This window comes from Rhinatrema bivittatum, chromosome 1 (assembly GCF_901001135.1).
Source record: "Rhinatrema bivittatum chromosome 1, aRhiBiv1.1, whole genome shotgun sequence".
NCBI classification, from domain to species: Eukaryota; Metazoa; Chordata; class Amphibia; order Gymnophiona; family Rhinatrematidae; genus Rhinatrema; species Rhinatrema bivittatum.
The window spans coordinates 135,330,691-135,347,589 of NC_042615.1; the positions used below are offsets into that span (position 1 = coordinate 135,330,691).

General features: G+C 44.7%; 1 protein-coding gene across 3 annotated transcripts in view; it reads left to right on the plus strand.

Annotated features, from left to right (window-relative positions):
* Nucleotides 1-16,899, plus strand: part of PPAT (phosphoribosyl pyrophosphate amidotransferase) — a 51,885-nt gene that overhangs the window by 16,783 nt on the left and 18,203 nt on the right. For all 3 annotated transcript variants that reach the window (XM_029587209.1, XM_029587211.1, XM_029587219.1), the window contains 4 exons: nucleotides 1,993-2,105; nucleotides 3,541-3,683; nucleotides 12,450-12,522; nucleotides 14,092-14,243. In XM_029587209.1, the coding sequence (XP_029443069.1) occupies nucleotides 1,993-2,105; nucleotides 3,541-3,683; nucleotides 12,450-12,522; nucleotides 14,092-14,243 (481 nt within the window). The remainder of the gene's footprint in view (nucleotides 1-1,992; nucleotides 2,106-3,540; nucleotides 3,684-12,449; nucleotides 12,523-14,091; nucleotides 14,244-16,899) is intronic.

Sequence of the window (16,899 nt, forward strand, 5' to 3'; positions counted from 1 at the left end):
TTGAATGAAACCAGTTTGACCAGGAGAAATGATGGCAAGACATTTTTAAGTCAATTTGCCAATACTTTTACAAATATTTTTGCCATAATTTAACAATGATATTGAGCGATAGGAAGCTGGTAATCTCAAATTCCTATCAGATTTAGGAAGAACCACTATTTGCAACCTTAAGGTCTCTGAAATCTCTCCCCTGTTAGTCATCTCAGATAAATTCCTGAGATTATCCAGAAGTAAAGGCTTAAGCGGCTTATTAAAAATAAGCATTTAATTCATCAGGTCCAGGAGATTTAAAATTCTGAAACTCAGGGATAACTAAAGCAGTCTTCTGAACTTTAATTGGCTCATTAAGATATTCTAATTGCTGCGAAGATAGCTCAGGCAGGGTAATATTGGAAAAAAATTGATTGCTGCTATCAAAATCTTCTCCCTCTATTGAATATAACTTTTGATAATATTCCCTAAAAAAGCTACAGATGTCCTGTGAAGAATTTGAAATTGTTCCTAAATAATTTTTTTAAGACATGTATAAAAAGCAGAACTGGACTGAACCCTAACTAAGGCCTAGATTCATCATTTTGCTATAAATTTTGCATTTCAGCTGCTCCTGGAAAGAGAGAGGGAGACTGACTGACTCTTTAAGACTCTCATATGTCAACTATTTATACCACTGTAGGAGGGTCATCTAATAACTCGGTGAGGTTTTGGTGGTACAAACCGCACAGTACACATCAGTGAAGATTAGATGCAATTTGGGATGAGGAAAGGTACACAAAGATGAGATTTCTACAATGTACTCGCCCAAAGCCTAGACCACCACCAAAACCTTACCTCGAATTAGGTGACCCTCCTAAAGTGGTATAAATACATGACTGTGTGCCATCCCAGAGGTTGGCTCTTGCTCGCTCTCTCCCCACCCAAAATATCGCACAGCTTAATGCCAGGAGAAAAGGTGTAGCTCTTTCTGGTGTTATAATGTGCGTTACGCTGTCGCACACAGCGTTAAAACATCTCTCGTTTTCATAAACTCCTCCCCTGTGACTACACTTTCAAAAGTTGCATATGCATCTCACAATGCGAAAAATAATGCATGTGTTATGGCGTCGTCATGGGCGGTTAGGCCCTAGCACCCATGATAATGCCATAATGCATTTAGATGAATGACCCTGTATATTGGCTAACATTTTACTCACTTTATTCCCATAAAAAAAATGTTAAACTACTTCCTTGTTCAATTCTTTATCATTCAACAAACAGTGAAGGGACAAATGCTTTCTGACAAAATGTTCGCTTCAGTTTGTCATACTCTTTATTTTGATCAAGCTCCCTCTCTTTGGCAATTATGTAGCTAATGATTTCTTTCCTCAAAACTGCTTTTGCCCTTGGTCATGGATTTGAATGTACCTTTAAGATTTGTCTGTATGTCATTCAGTTAGACAATGCTCAAAGCAATGTTTATTATTGTAATTCACCTTGAACAGTGCTGCATAGGGCAGAATAGAAACAGTTTAAGTAAATTGTCCTTTCTCAACGATTCTTCAGAAGTTTTTTTTTGCTGTATTCATACTTCATCTGTATTGATTTGATGCCTTCATGGGGATCTGATGATCAGCAGCGCCTGATATACTTGCATTCATAAGATTGATGTGACTGGCTGAGGAGGAAGTTCATTCAGAAAATCTAAATCACTAATTGTCCTTTGAAATGTAAATAATGGGAAGGAAAATGTGTGCTGTGTATTGGCTTGATAGATTGTTTTATCTAAATTCTTTTGCTAGTGCAATAAAGGTATTGTAGATTTGTAGTCACATCTGAAAACTCTCAACTTTAGTTGTGTAATGTCACAGTAAAGTCCCCTCATATAAGGCTGCCTGTATTCAATATATTAATAGATGTAATGTGTTTATGCAACTTAAATCTAGTCTAGTCTCCATATCATTTCAGAATATTTTCAGTTCATTTAGTGAGTTGTATCTTTCTCATGTTTTTCAATAGTTGATGCGCCATGGTGTGGGATTGTCTACGAGTTCTGACAGTGAACTCATCACCCAGCTGCTGGCTTTCACCCCTCCCTTAGAAGAAGACGATACCCCAGATTGGATCGCAAGGTAAAGGGAATCTGAGTTGGGTGTTTAGATCAGAAACAATAAAATGCTGGCCCAGCCCAAGATTCAAAACAGAGAAAGACGCTGTGCTATCCCGTGGACTTTACTTCACCAGCTGTTGTCTCATAATCTGGCAAAAATGGTCAGTGAGAAATAGGTCATGTCATTCCTGTTGTGCCTAATTCTGCTTGTCACGCCTTAGATGTTGGGCAGAAATGAAAGAGAAGCCAAGAGGCTTGATTTGTTTTGGGTTTTGTTTTTTTATTTTTTTTGGACAAGAGCTTTGCTAATTTTGGTGGTTCTAGGAGAACTGTAGGCTAGGAGGAAGTTCAGCGACAGGATAGCATGCATAGAGTGGTGCTTAGAACCCTAAACAGCAGTGGTATGACTGCATTGGCTGACATGACATGCGTAGAGGACTCTGGTTAAAGCCCAATCTTCAGTGAGCATGCAAAAATTGGATTTGATTTGTTTGGGGTTTTTCTTTTTTCAAACAGCTTCTCTAATTTTGGTGGCTATGAGGGGATTATTGAACAATTTGATGGTAAGACACAGAAGGGGAGCCTGGGTGCTGGGTTTAGTATTGGTCTTGTTAGAATTAAAGTTGAAGATGACCAGGCCTGAATTGGCCTGCCAGCAGAGGTGAGGGTCGGTGCATTTAACTGATCTCGAGCATACTGGTGACAGATCTGGAGGGCAGGGGAGATTAAAGGATTGAGATGGGGGAAGGGGCTAGTTGGTGTTGGGTTGCACAAGGGAACTTGTGTGCTCATCTACCCAAAATGGAATAATCTCAATTGGCCAAACTGCAGGCGCCAATTTGGTCTTTATCTGCTGTTGGCTGTCAAGCAGGTTACAGTTGCCTGAGGCTCTGCTCCTGTTTTATTAAGGCTGAATGAAAGTTCGCATTAAAGAGGCATTTCTGGCCAGGCTGGACTGTATCTGGAGGGAGGGCAGAGTATGGTGCTGAGCATCCTTTCTCGGGAGGTGGATAGAAAGGTAATTTTGGGGACCGTTCTGCAATCTGTCCCTGGCTGATCTCTGACACCACCACCACATTAAGGTCCAGAGGAGAATTAGAGAACTGCCCAAAGGTTTCATAAATGATAGCTACATCTACAAGCAGAGAAAACTATTTAATGTTTTTTTGCTTGTGAAGAATACAAAGTGCTGCAGTATCTCTTCCCAAAGACACATTTTAACATGGGTGGTTTCTGTATCGTTCTAGTAAAAGATTGCTTGGTTCAGGGAGATCTGGGTTAATATCTCAGTTGGAGCAGTTGCATGGAACCTGCAGTGGGGTGGGGGGTGGGAGCGAAGGCTGAATAGGAGGAGTCACGAAGTCTTGAAACGCTTCCCCTGATCATACAGGCTTTTTGATTCTCAAGCTTTGTTTTTTTTTCTTTTTATCGTCTTTTTTTTTTTTTTTCCTCCTCAGAATTAAGAACTTGATGAATGAAACCCCCACCGCCTATTCTCTGCTCATCATGTACAGCGATGTCATTTACGGTGTGCGGGACCCCTATGGGAATCGCCCCCTGTGCATCGGCCGTCTCATTCCAGTGAATGCAGATGGGAAAGGTAAAAATAGAGTTTAAAGTTGAGGAGGAAGCTAGCGATGAGGGTGCCAGCAGCTGTAGGGAGAGCTTTCATGTCTCTGCGGAAGTACACGCGTTGCCCAAAGAGCAGGAGATGTTGCTCTGACAGACTACCAGGCTTCAGAGCATCAAGGTCTTGTGAGGATTTATAGCTTCTGCTGGAGCTTCCACATGTTGATTATGTATATATACACACTCAGGACCAATGTGTTTTTGCTCCCCTACCAGCAGATGGAGACAGGTTTCAAAGCTGACATCACCCTAGATACACCCCTGCAGTGACCTCAGCCCTTCAGTATTTCTCAGTCTCCAGCAGATGCGGACATGCTTTCCCTATGGGGATCGCTGTACCTTTTTAGAAGAAGAAATTCTACTTTTAAATTGGAGAAAAGATTGAGCCCCACTCTCCTGCGGTAATACCTAAAGTTGACAATTCCTGAGGTGATTTCCGAGATCCCTCAGAGGTGTGCTTTGGTCCGGCAGCCGGTTCCTGGCGTGGACTTTGCTGCTGAAGCAGCTTAAAGGCAGCGGGTGCAGGAAGCCAAGCGCAGCTGTGACTGCCAAAGCCCTCACAGTCTTTGTACTCAGCCGGTAAGCGCTGAGCCCAGGTAAGTTTAAAAAAAAAAAAAAAAGATTCCTTCTGATTTAGAGACATTGGAGGGATTTCGGTATAACTTCCTCAGGTCTCCTTGCTCAGCGCGCCGTACCGACGACGTTCCTGATCCTGTTGGGGTAAAGGGAAGTGGGCTTCCAAGCGGGTTGAGCTAGGCCCCTGCTTTAGGGTTGTTAGGCCGCGGCGGTACCATTTTGCGCGCATCTTTGTGTTTGCCGTATTGCCCTCCATAGTACCTTGGTACATGCAGTGCATTGTCTTTGCACATGCGTATGTACACGTACAACTTACTAGGCACAGAATACAAGTAAAGCCGGGCGCATGGGCTGTGCGTGCGCCTCATTGTGGCCTGCGTAGGTGCCCGAAATCTGTGCACATAAAAATTTTGAGCGCAAACCGTCTGAAAACAAAGTTACTGTCGACAGTGGCTCCAGCAGCAAAGAAACATAAGCGCCTTTCTCTCTGAGCTGCTTGCCATATTAGGGCTGCACATTCTGACCTGGATTCTTGCTTATGTCAGCACTGTGTTGAAGCCCAGGGAGAACTTGCCTCCATGGGATTTGCTAAGCCCGGCGCCTCCCATTCAGAGGATGAGTCAGCCATTTTCTTAACCGGAAGTACCCAGGATCTGAGAAACACTGGGACTGGGTCATCCATGGGAGAGGGACATTTAGCGGCACCTACTCCAGTACCTCCTGGGCTAGGCATGGACTCAGCCGCCTTCTCTTGAGTTGAATTCTTTCAAGGCCTTTAAGCCTTTGTACAGGCTCAGTCTGGTACCTCACTTGCCCCTGTCCAGATGGAACCTCAGCTGCTAAGCCCTCCCTCTCCCAGTCCTATCGGCAGACCTCGAGACATGCCTCGCCTCACCAAGGGTATCCCTGGCAGGGACCCAGACGCCACGGACAAAGAAGAGGATCCAGATTTCTTGGAAGATGGGGAAATCCCCCCCCTTTTTTTTTTTTTTTTTTTTGAACCGTATTGGACCATGTTACAGTTTTCCCATAGAGACGAATTGCCGGCCCTGGTTTCCCAGACCCTGAAGATGCTGGAAGTTCCTGGGGCAGACTCTGACGGAACCAAAGAGTCCCATTCAGATTTCCCTACAGAAAGCCTCTTACTACTTTCCAGTACTGGAAGCCATCCAGGAGTTGCTTGACCTGGAATGGGATGTCCCAGAAGTAAGTTTTAAAGTTGGACGAGCATTAGAAGCTCTATACCCACTAGATCTGGCAGCGAGAGGACGTTTGCGTTTCCTTAAAGTGTATGCACTGATCTGTGCCATCTCTAAGTGAACAAGTATCCCAGTGGAGGGAGGAACAGCTTTAAAGGATGCGCATGATAGGCATTTGGAGTCTCTCAAAAAGGCCTTTGACGCATTAGCAAGGACCTTACAGATTGCTTCTTGCTGTTCCCTGGTAGCTGGTTCATGCCGCCCTCTCTTGGGAAGTAGATGACTCTGGGTCAAATTCCAGGGCAGTTAGGGAACCCACCGCCGCCTTTTTAGCTGAGTCGGGCTCGGATCTAATCCGTACCTCGGTCAGAGGACTGGCCTCCGTAGTGGCAGCCAGAAGATAGCTATGGCTGTGGAATTGGTCAGCAGACACAACCTCAAAGGCAAATCTCAATTATACCCTTTAAAGAATCACTCCTCTTCAGAAGCAAATTGGAAAAGATGGCCAGAAAATGGGGTGAATCTCCAGTACCCTGGCTACAGAAAATAAGCGAAAGCAGTTACAGCGCCCCCTCGCTCATGGGGGTCAATCCAGGGGCTCCCAGCACTTTCATCCCTACAGAAACTCGACATTTCACTGGTCTCAGACCTTTGGGAGGACTCAGACCTTTTGGAGTCGGCAGCCAAGAGAAGGTCAGGCTCAGGTTCAAGTTCATCCTGAACCTCCCAATGGAGTTTTGCCGACCTGCCCTCGGAACGAAGAGATAGAGGGTCGATTGTCCCTCTTCTTCAAACGGTGGGTCGAGATCACTTCGGACAAATGGGTACTAGAGGTCATACAAGAAGGATATGCACTGTAATTCCTCAGGACATATTCATATCATCTCCTTGCCAATCCCAGCACAAGGAGCAGGCAACAGAGACTACCCTGTTAAGGCTCCTCAGGATGAGAGCTATAATTCCAGTACCTGCACCTCAGGAAAATACGGGGTGTTATTCCATCTATTTCAACATACCCAAGAAGGAAGGTTCCTTTCACCCCATCCTAGACCTCGAGAGTCAACCGAAATCTACAAATGATTAATTTCCACATAGAAACCCTACGTCCCTGGAACTATCAGAGGCCTACCTACATATTCCAGTCATGGTGGCACCAGGCCACTCAGAGCCTCCAAGATTGCATCCAAGTCATCCTGTCTCTCAGGGACTCATTGTCCTGGTGGTGGATACTTTCCAGTCTGGAATAGGGGATCTCATTTCGGAGTCTTCCCACTCAAATTGTTGTAACCACGGATGTATCTGCACTGGGGTGGGGAGCTCATGTAGATGGGCTCAGTACTCAGGGTCTTTGATCCACTCAGGAACATTCTTATCAAATCAACTTCCTGGAGCTTTGGGTGATCCAGTACACGCTATGGGCTTTCAGAGAACAGCTGTCCAACAAATTTACCCTGATCCAGACTGACAACCAGGTAGCCATGTGGTTTGTCAACAAGCAGGGAGGCACAGGATCATACCTCATGTATCAGGAAGCGGTCCAGATCTGGTTTTGGGTTCTGTCCCATGGGTTGGTGCTCAGGGCCATGTACCTGGCTGGGACAGAGGACATGGAAGAAGATAGGCTGAGTCGAGCCTTTAGACTCGATGAGTGGTCTGTGGACCAGGGGGTAGCAAATTGGATATTCTGCCTCTGGGGGAGCCCAGATGTAGATCTGTTCGTGTCCCTCTGCAACAGGAAGGTGCCTCAATTCTGCTCCCTTTACAGGTCAGACAACAAAACAGCCTCTGATGCCCTTGCCCGTCACTGGGGCAAGGGTCTTCTGTATGCATTTACTCAGATTCCCTTAGTGGCAAAGACTCTCTTGAAGTTTCACAAGGACAGAGGGACTGTGATCCTTATAGCCCCTCATTGGCTGAGACAGGTCTGGTTTCCACTCCTGTGGGAAACCAGTCAGTCTGAGGACTTCTCCAGATCTCATCATGCAGGTTGTGGCATCCCAATCTCCAGGCCCTGTCACTCACAGCCTGGATGTTGAGAGGCTGATTCTACAGCCACTTGATCTTTCAGAAGAGCAGTCTCTGGTCCTGGTTGCTTCTAGAAAGCCTTCCACTAGAAAGTCCTATGGACTGAAGTAGAGGAGGTTTTTCATGTGGTGTGAGCAGAAAGCCCTAGATCCCCATTCTCCTTCCCCACATAAAAACTGCTTGACTACCTTCTGCACCTATCGGAGGGTGGCTTGAAAACCAATTCCGTTAGAGTTCAGCTGAGTGCAATTGGCACACGCCACCATGTTGTAGATGGTGTGCTCATCTCTGTACAGCCTATAGTTGTACATTTCATGTGGGGCTTGCTTCAATTGAAGCCTCCCCTAAGGCCCTCCCACTGTATCTTGGGACCTTAACATGGTGTTAGCTGAGCTGATGAAAGCTCCTTTGAGCAGCTGCGCACCTGTGACCTGAAGTACCTGACTTGGAAGGTCATATTTTTGGTGGCAGTCACTTCATTGCGCAGGGTCAGCAAGCTCCAGGCCTTAGTGACTTATCCAACTTATAGTAAATTTTATCATGACAGGGTGGTCTTGTGTACGCACCCTAAGTTCCTGCCTAAGGTGGTGACAAATTTCCATCTTAGCCAGTCAATCATCCTGCCCATATTCTTTCCCAGGCCCCATTTGCCCTAAGGCAAGCGAGCCTTAGCCTTCTATCTGGAGCAGACAAAAGCCCAGAGACAGTCCACCCAACTTTTTGTTTCTTTTGATAAGAATAGGTTGGGTGTTGCCATTGCCACACAGACAATATCCAATTGGTAACAGATTCCATCTCCTTTTGTTATACCCGGGCAGGACTCCATCTTGGGGGTCATGTCAAGGCTCATTCTGTCAGAGCCTTGGCAGCGTTGGTGGCCCACTTGTGAGCAGTTCCCATGGAGGAGATCTTCAAAGCTGCGATGTGGAGTTCTCTCCACAAATTCACATCACATTACTGTCTGGAAAGGGATGGCTGACATGACAGGTTTGGTCAGTCTGTCTTTCGGAACCTGTTTGAGGTGTAGAACCCAACTTTCTCAACCTAGGGCCCATTGTTTGGGGGTCTCGCTGTCTCCCCCTCTGTTGCCAACAGTACCGGTGGTGGTGGTGGTGTGCCCGTTGGCACCTGGTTAGATGTCTGTGGGTCCCCCTTTTGTGTTGGAGAGCAGCCTGTAGCTAGAAATTCATCCATGTGTGAGGCCTACCTTCTTGCTTGTCGTTGGAGAAAGTAGAATTGTTTACCTGTAACCAGTGTTCTCCAAGATAGCAGGATATTATTTCTCACGAAACCCACCCACCACTCTGTGTAGTTGGGGTTCTCCTATTTTATTTTAATCATATTTCTATGTTAATAGACTGAAGAGGGGCCCCGCATGGATGCAAGGTATAGGGCATGCTGGGCATGCTCAGTGTGCCTAATCAAAGTTCTAGAAACTTTGACATAAGTTTTCTGCATTAGGCTACATCTGATGTCACCCATGTGTGAGGACTAACATCCTGTTGTCCTTAGAGTTGCTTACCTGTAACAGGTGTTCTTTCTCCATCAGTCACATTTGTGTTATTACAAATATCAATCAATTACATATGAAACTCAAACACATTGCAACATCAGTTATGTTACCAATGTATTATACACACCATGTACACTATATGCTCAACACACTATTCAGTCATTTATCCAGTAAAATATATATATTATCCTTCTTTGTGTAACAGCAAATGATTAAAGTATGGTGTGACATTTTTGTGGAAAAAGGGATATACTTTTGTTAATTGAAGTCCAACAAAGTTATTAGTGAAAGAGGTTAATCCTAGCTCTCAGATTTGAGAAACTCCTTAGTAACAGCACATTGCAGCATTTAAATATTTGTAAAACTCACACACACGACTACAGTGGAATTGAATTTGTGTAACCTGAGATTGTATTAAGAGTTACATATATTAAAAGTAAAAATGTTTCCTTCATTAGCTTTGCACAGCTAGATTAACCCATCCCAGCATGCCCTATCACTGCAGGCTTTGCTTTTGTTCATTAATACTTTTTCGTTCGATACATAAAAATGAAATATCGTCCTTCGTCATCGCTGCTTTTCCCATCTGTTTTCCCCATCCCCCAGCAGATTGCAGAAGGAGCATCATGCGTGTATGCGTGCCTTCTTGCAGAATGCCTTGAGCTAATCTGACAATCCAGGACACGCTCTTCTGATAATGCAGCTGAATTTCTGATAGTAGAACAGTCTGCTTTTTGTTTTCTGCAATTTCTTTGTAATGTAAGGAAATGCCTGTGTATTTAGCTGATTTGTACAGTACTTCATGTTATGACCTTGTATAATTAGCGTAACTATGTAGATTCATAAACAACCTACAACCACTTCCTCCAAAATGCTGAATAAAAGTGAGGAAGGCCTGCCTTTTGTTAATCCTGTATTCTTAGGGGAGGAAGATCTCTAAATTTCGTGTGGAAGAAGCTGGGCTTCTTGTGATGGGTATCACTCGAACATAAGTTGCCATACTGGGTCAGACCAAGGGTCTATCAAGCCCAGCATCCTGTTTCCAACAGTGGCCAATCCAGGTTGCAAGTACCTGGCAAGTACCCCAAACAGTAAATAAATCCCATACTACTACTGGTAGAAGGAAGCAATGGCTATTCCCAAAGTCATTTTAATAGCAGATTATAGACTTCTCCTTCAGGAACTTGTCCAAACCTTTTTCAAACCAAGCTCCGCTAACTGCCTTAACCACATTCTCTGACAATGAATTCCAGAGCTTAAATGTGTGTTGAGTGAAATCTGTTTTAAATATGCTACTCATTTGGTCACCTCTCATTGGATCACACACTGTCTATTTGCTCTGCTCCTTATTTCTGCCTTTTCAAATCACTTCCCTGCAAACACTGCCTCTTGATTCTAATCTGATAGTCTGCTTTTAACATTGCCATTGATAACAGGCACCATATAAATAAATGAAATAATAGATAATCACTTACACCATTTATCTCTAGCAAAGTCATACCAGTTAATATCGGAATCTGGTTAGAGTTCTCAAGTCAGCTGCAGACTAAAGTTTAAAATATGCCAACTATTAAAAAGCCTTCATAACTCTGATTAAACTCAAACACCCTCCAACTAATCCTAATGAGAAATTTCAGGATATTTAGAGTTCTTCATGCATAAAGGTCCTTTCGTCAACTCCCTGTTTCATTTGTACAGTTATAAGAAAATTGGTTCTTACCTACTAATTTTCATTCCTGAAGTACCAAGGTTCAGTCCAGACAAGTGGGCCCATGCATCCCCATCAGCAGATGGAGGCAGAGAACAAAACTCGGGCACCGCCACACAACCGAGCGTGCCAGCTGCAGTCCCCCAGTATTAACCTGTACCCAAGCCAAGATGCCTACTGTAAAACTTGGGCGAACAGATACTTAAAGGTAGTAGTCCAAGGAAATCTTCAGTATTTCTGACTTATTTGGGCATTCTGTATTTTCAGTGCAGTTCCAGGAAAATGCTGGCAGTTTATGTATAGTAAGGCTAGGATGAGTTCTGCACTCATTTTAATGATCTAATAGCTCAAAAAATCCCAAAGTAAAAGCTTGGAGGCTGAAAATCTACTTGTTAATATAAAGTATCCTTGAGATCTCACATGGCACATTTTGGTGAAATCTGATTTGACCCTTTTCAATGTGCGACCTATGGACCAGTGGCTCTCAGCTCAGTCTGGGACACACACACAGCCAGTCTACTTTTCAGGAAATCCACAATGAATATGCATGACTGCTTCCATTGCTTGAACATCTCATGCGTATTCTATGTGGATATCCTGAAAACCAGATTGGCTGCGTGTCTCCAAGGAGAGCCACCACTATGGAGGACAGCAAAAAGTGCTGTGTGTGAAATGAGGGCATGACTGCGCTGAATAGGTGGAGGTCCAACTGGACGACCTCCATCAGTGTTTGGTCAGCCAGGACAAGGATGGTAATCAGCCAGTTGGGTTTCTAGGAGAGCCATGATGAAATTGCATACACTGCCTTCATCATATGCCGGTATATCTCATGCATATTCATCGTGGCTATCCTGGAAGCTAGTCTGAGTAATCCTCAAGGACTGGGTTGACTACCATCGACCTAGATATCTTTTCAAGTTGATTTTATCTCTGTATTTTACTTTGGCTTGAATTAGCAGATGAGTAAAATGTTTAGAGAACAAAGGGCCAGTTCTAATTGGCATTTTTATCTGCTCTATGTAGAGCAGATATAAAACAGAGAAAGCGTAAAGTGGGTATCTTTTTTTTTTTTTTTTTTTTTTTTTTTTTCCTGAGACCTATTTATGCGAGTTTTTATAATTTATAAAATACACATGGTTTCCCTTCTGGATCTTTTTTTTTCAATTTTCTTCTGGATGATGTGTTATCATACCAAAATATTTGTTTTTAAAAGTGAGAAAGAAAGTAGCAAGATAAAGTGATACTTTATTAGGCTAAGTTGGTTTTTAAGACTCAAGCTTTTGCAATTGTGACGGCCTTTTGTATCAGAGGATAGATCTGTTAACCTCTGATATTTTCTCTGCCACTTTATGAATGGTCTTTTCACAGAGAAGGCAGAAAATTTGGTGTTTTAAAAGAGAATAATGTTAGGAGAAGGCTTACAGCATGGAGAGGGGGATTCCAGAGGCAAGATTACTCTTACTGAGCATCCTTGCTGAATAAGTGTAATCATCTTGGTACAATCTTACAGTCCAGAGGATAAAATAAGCACAGAATTGGAAGGTACTCTTAGGTCTGTAATGTGTTATGCATGCAGGATGCTGGTCCCTGTAGCAGTCTATCCATTAAACACACTTTACATTTCCATTGATGTTCTAGACCAGACTGCTACCTGCGCCTAGACAATCGAACTTTTGTAGCTGCAGTCTTGCTAAAGAATCCCTTTCTTGGTTGCAGGTAAAAATAGCTCAGAAACGGAGGGCTGGGTGATCTCATCTGAATCTTGCAGCTTCCTCTCGATCGGCGCTCAGTAAGTTTCAGCGCTGGCCTGTGTTTATAGGTGCTTTATTTAAAATGGCAATAAACAATAATTGTGCAGTTTTAAAATTTGATCCTAATAAACCATTTTCTCTTTTCTTACTAACTTCTATGCTGCTTAACTCTGCTCCCCTACAGTCTCCATATCTATTGGGATAAAATTAGTAAAAGATTCAGCAAATAGGAGATTTTTCTCCAGTGCTTCTTGTGTTCTATTGCATTGTGCTGGTTATTCTGCCCAGGATCTGGAAGAGAGAAAGGGGGGAGGGGGGACTTCAGCAGTGAAATGGGTGTAGGGAATGGGATGCCAAGCATTGTTGCCATAAATATTCAGGGATTTTAGGATAAACTGTAATGCAAGTCTGGAACTCCCAGTGTCCCAGCACTTTTGTGCTGACTGCTCAAGCTTCCAGGCGGTTTGTTCTATCCCGCCTCTTCCTTGCTCCATTGTCCCTGACAGTGGGCTCCCCACCCTCGTAGGCTCGCATCTGTGGCGAGCACGATCCAGTCCGTTGGGGATAAGCTTGCTCCTCTGCTTAGGTGGTCTTCCTGTAGCCACCACTGAAGCTGCTGAGAACGTTCCTCTGCTGGTAGTTGGAGGCGAACAGAGTAGTCCTGGGAACAGTGGATTCCAGCGTGACAGTAAGGAGCATTGGAGTTGGTCGCATGTGAGCCCTTGCCCACGGAACGACCTCCAGGGTTGATACCACGAGCGGGAGGACTTGAAGATTCTTCTGAAGGATTTTTTTGCCAATGTTTTTCAAGTTTTCTTAGGTGTTTTAACCAGGGTTTCATTTTTTTGTGATGTCTTCGGTGTAAGACTGCGAAGGGTACCCTAGGACATTTATTCTGGACGTGCCCCTTCATCCAAACCTTATGGGGCCAAGCCCATCACCTTATTCAGAAGGTCACGAAGGTTCAGATCCCTTATTACAGTACAGTACCTGCTCTTTGAGGACTTGAAGTGTCCAATTTCCCAATACTCACCTTCGGTTATGGGTTTGTAAAACCTTGCTCTTGGTTAAACCAGTAATCCTTAAACACTGGTTATCGCCAGAAGCACCTACTGTCACACGCCTGAAAATTGCTCTACTTGATCTGTGTACTATGGAATTTTATGTCGAAAAAGTAGACCTAACAATCAAGCGTAAGTCGTTTTTGGTAACATGGCAAGCATACTTACAAACGTTGCCTCACAGAACTCACAGCTTTTATGTGAACTCTATTGTGAAAAGATCTACTTAATTGCATATTTGTTTGTTCGAATGTAAACTCCCAACTCTGTGGTTTCATTAACATGTATACCTGTGCTGGGGGGAAGGGGGAAAGTGGGAGGAAAGGTTTGGGGGTTTGGGAATTGACTAGGTTTACCATGTTTGTCACCTCTGTCGAGGGAGTGGGCGTGAAGAGAAAACACACCCCCCACCCACACACACACATCTTTCTGATTGTAATGACGCATTGTGAAAATTAATTAAAAAAAAAAAAAGTTTGAAACGTAAGAAACTGCAGATCAAAAAAAAAAAGAGAATCTTTTTCCATTCTCTCAATTTCTTTTCAGATATTATCGTGAAGTTGCACCTGGAGAGATTGTGAAACTCTCCAAACATGGAGTCCAGACCCTTGATATTGTGCCCAGACCCAGAGGAGACCCAGCAGCTTTCTGCATTTTTGAATATGTTTATTTCTCTAGGCCCGACTCCATATTTGAAGGTAAGAAGAAGAATTTTAATCCACTCTCTTCTAGATATGTGCTGCATCTCCAGTTCTCTCTGGCCCTTTTAATTGCAGCATCAGGGAAACAGTGTCCTACCACCATTACTGCCTCATCTCCAGAGCTTGATGACTGCATTTAACCACGGGACAAGGTGGAAGGATAAGGGTAGGAAAACAAGCTACCAGGTTTAAGTGCCACTTAGCCAAATAAGCAGTTCTCTTAGTTGAGTCTGTGATTTGGAGCTGGTGAGTTGCAAGTTCAAGTTTTTAAGATCCTGCCTTTCAAATAAGAAAGCTATAACTGTACTGAAATGTTATTCTTCCCAGATGAATGTGCATAACTGTTGTGTGTGTGTGTGTGTGTGTGTGTGTGTGTGTGTGTGTGTGTTAACCTCCATAAATGAGGTGGTGCAAAACTCACCTAGTCCCACGGCACTGAGAATAGTTCCTAGCGTGTAGCCAGATGGACTCAGGACCAATGGGTTATGCTCCCCTGCCAACAGATGGAGACAGTCAGATTTCAAAGCTGACGTCGCCCTAGATACACACCTGCAGTGACCTCAGTCTCCAGCAGATGGTGGACTTGCCTCTCCCTATGGGAATTACTGTACTTTTTGGATGGAGAAATTCTACATTTAAATTGGAGAAAAAAATTGAACTCTGCTCTCCTGCTGTGATACCTAAAGGTCCCTCCCCCAGTTGAGAATTCCTGAGACGATTTCCGAGATCCCTCCGAGGTGTGCCTTTATCCGGCAGCTGGTTACCGATGTGGACGTTACTGCATAAGCAGCTGAAAGGCAGCAGGTGCAGGAAGCAGAGCCACGGTGGTGATGGCCAAAGCCCTCTCCCTCTGCGGCCGGAGACAGTCTCTGTACTCAGCCGGTAAGTGCTGAGCCCAGGTAAGTATAAAAAAAAAAAAGAGATTATTTACCTCCCAATTCATAGACTTTTTTGGAGGGGTTTTGGTAAGACTTCTCCGGTCTCCTTGCTTGACGTGCCGTACTGACTGTGTTCCCGATCCCATTGCGGTAAGGGGAAATGGGCTTCCAAGCAGGTTGAGCAGACCCCCAGTGAGCTAGGCCCCGCTTTATCGGCACACAGCATGATAGGCCACGGTGGCACCATCTTGTGTGTGTCTTTGTGCATGCCGTATTGCCCTCCATAGAACTTTGGTACTCTGTGTGCATAATGTCACACATACATGCTCATACAACCTACTAAGCGCAGAATACAGGTAAAGCCGGGTGCATGGGCTGTGCGTGCACCTCACCGTGTCCCACCTAGGCACCCGAAATCTGTGCACATAAAATTAAGTGCGAGCCGACAGAACATAGTTATCACCGTGCATGGCATACGGCAGCCAAGAACCATAAGCACCTTTCTCTCTGCATTGCTTGTAATATTAAGGCTTCACGGTCTGACCTGGATTCCAACTTATGTCAGCACTGTGAGGAGCCCAGGGAGAGATGGCCTTCCCGGACATTGCTAAGCCCAACTCCTCCCATTCAGAGGATGGGTTAGCCACAGATTTAACTGGAAGTACCCTTGAATCTGAGTACCCCCGGGACTGGATCATCCATGGGAGAGAGAAATTCAGCAGCACCTACCCCAGTATCTCTTGGACTAGGCAAGGACCCGGCTGCCTTCTCTTGGGTGGAATTTTTCTAGGGCCTTCAAGCCTTCATACAGGTGCAGTCTGCTACCTCACTTGCCCCTGTCCAGACGGAACCTCAGCCGCTAAGCTCTCCCTCTCCCAGTCCTATCAGCAGACCTCGAGACATGCTTCGTCTCACCAAGGGTATCCCTGGCAGGGACCTGGACGGCATGGACAAAAAGGAGGATATGGATTCCATGGAAGATGGGGAAATCCCCCCCCCCCCCCCCTGGTTTAGAACCGTATTAAACCATGTTACACTTTTCCATAGAGACGAATTGCCAGCCCTGATTTCCCAGACCCTGAAGATGCTGGGAGTTCCTGGGGCAGACTCTAACGGAACCAAAGAAGAATCAATTCTGATTTCGCTATGGAAAGTCTCTAGCTACTTTCCAGTACTGGAAGCCATCCAGGAGTTGATTAACCTGGAATGGGATGCTCCAGAAGCAAGTTTTAAAGGGGGACGAGAGTTAGAAGCTCTATACCCATTGGATCCGGCAGTGAGAGAGTGTTTGCATTTCCCTAAAGTGGATGCACTGGTCTGTGCCATCTCTAAGCGAACAACTATCCCAGTGGAGGGAGGAGCGGCCTTAAAGGATGCACACGATAGACAAATGGAGTCCATCCTTAAACAGGCCTTTGACGCAGTAGCAGTGACCTTTATAGATTGCTTCTTTTTGTGTCCTGGTAGCTCGTTCGTGCCTTCTCCTCTCCTGGGAGGTGCATGACTCGGAAGTGAATTCCAGAGTGGTTATGGAACCCACTGCCGCCTTTTTAGCCGATGCGTACTCTGATCTAGTCCATAGTTCAGCCAGAGGAGTGGCCTCAGTTGGTAGCAGCCAGAATCCAGCTATGGCTGCAGATTTGGACACACAACCTCCAAGGCAAATCTTACAAAGATGTCCTTTAAAGAATTGGAAAAGCTAGCAAGTAAATGGGGTGAACCTCCCCGGCTACCGAAGATAGCAGTTACAGTGCCCCTCGTTCCAGGGGCTTCCA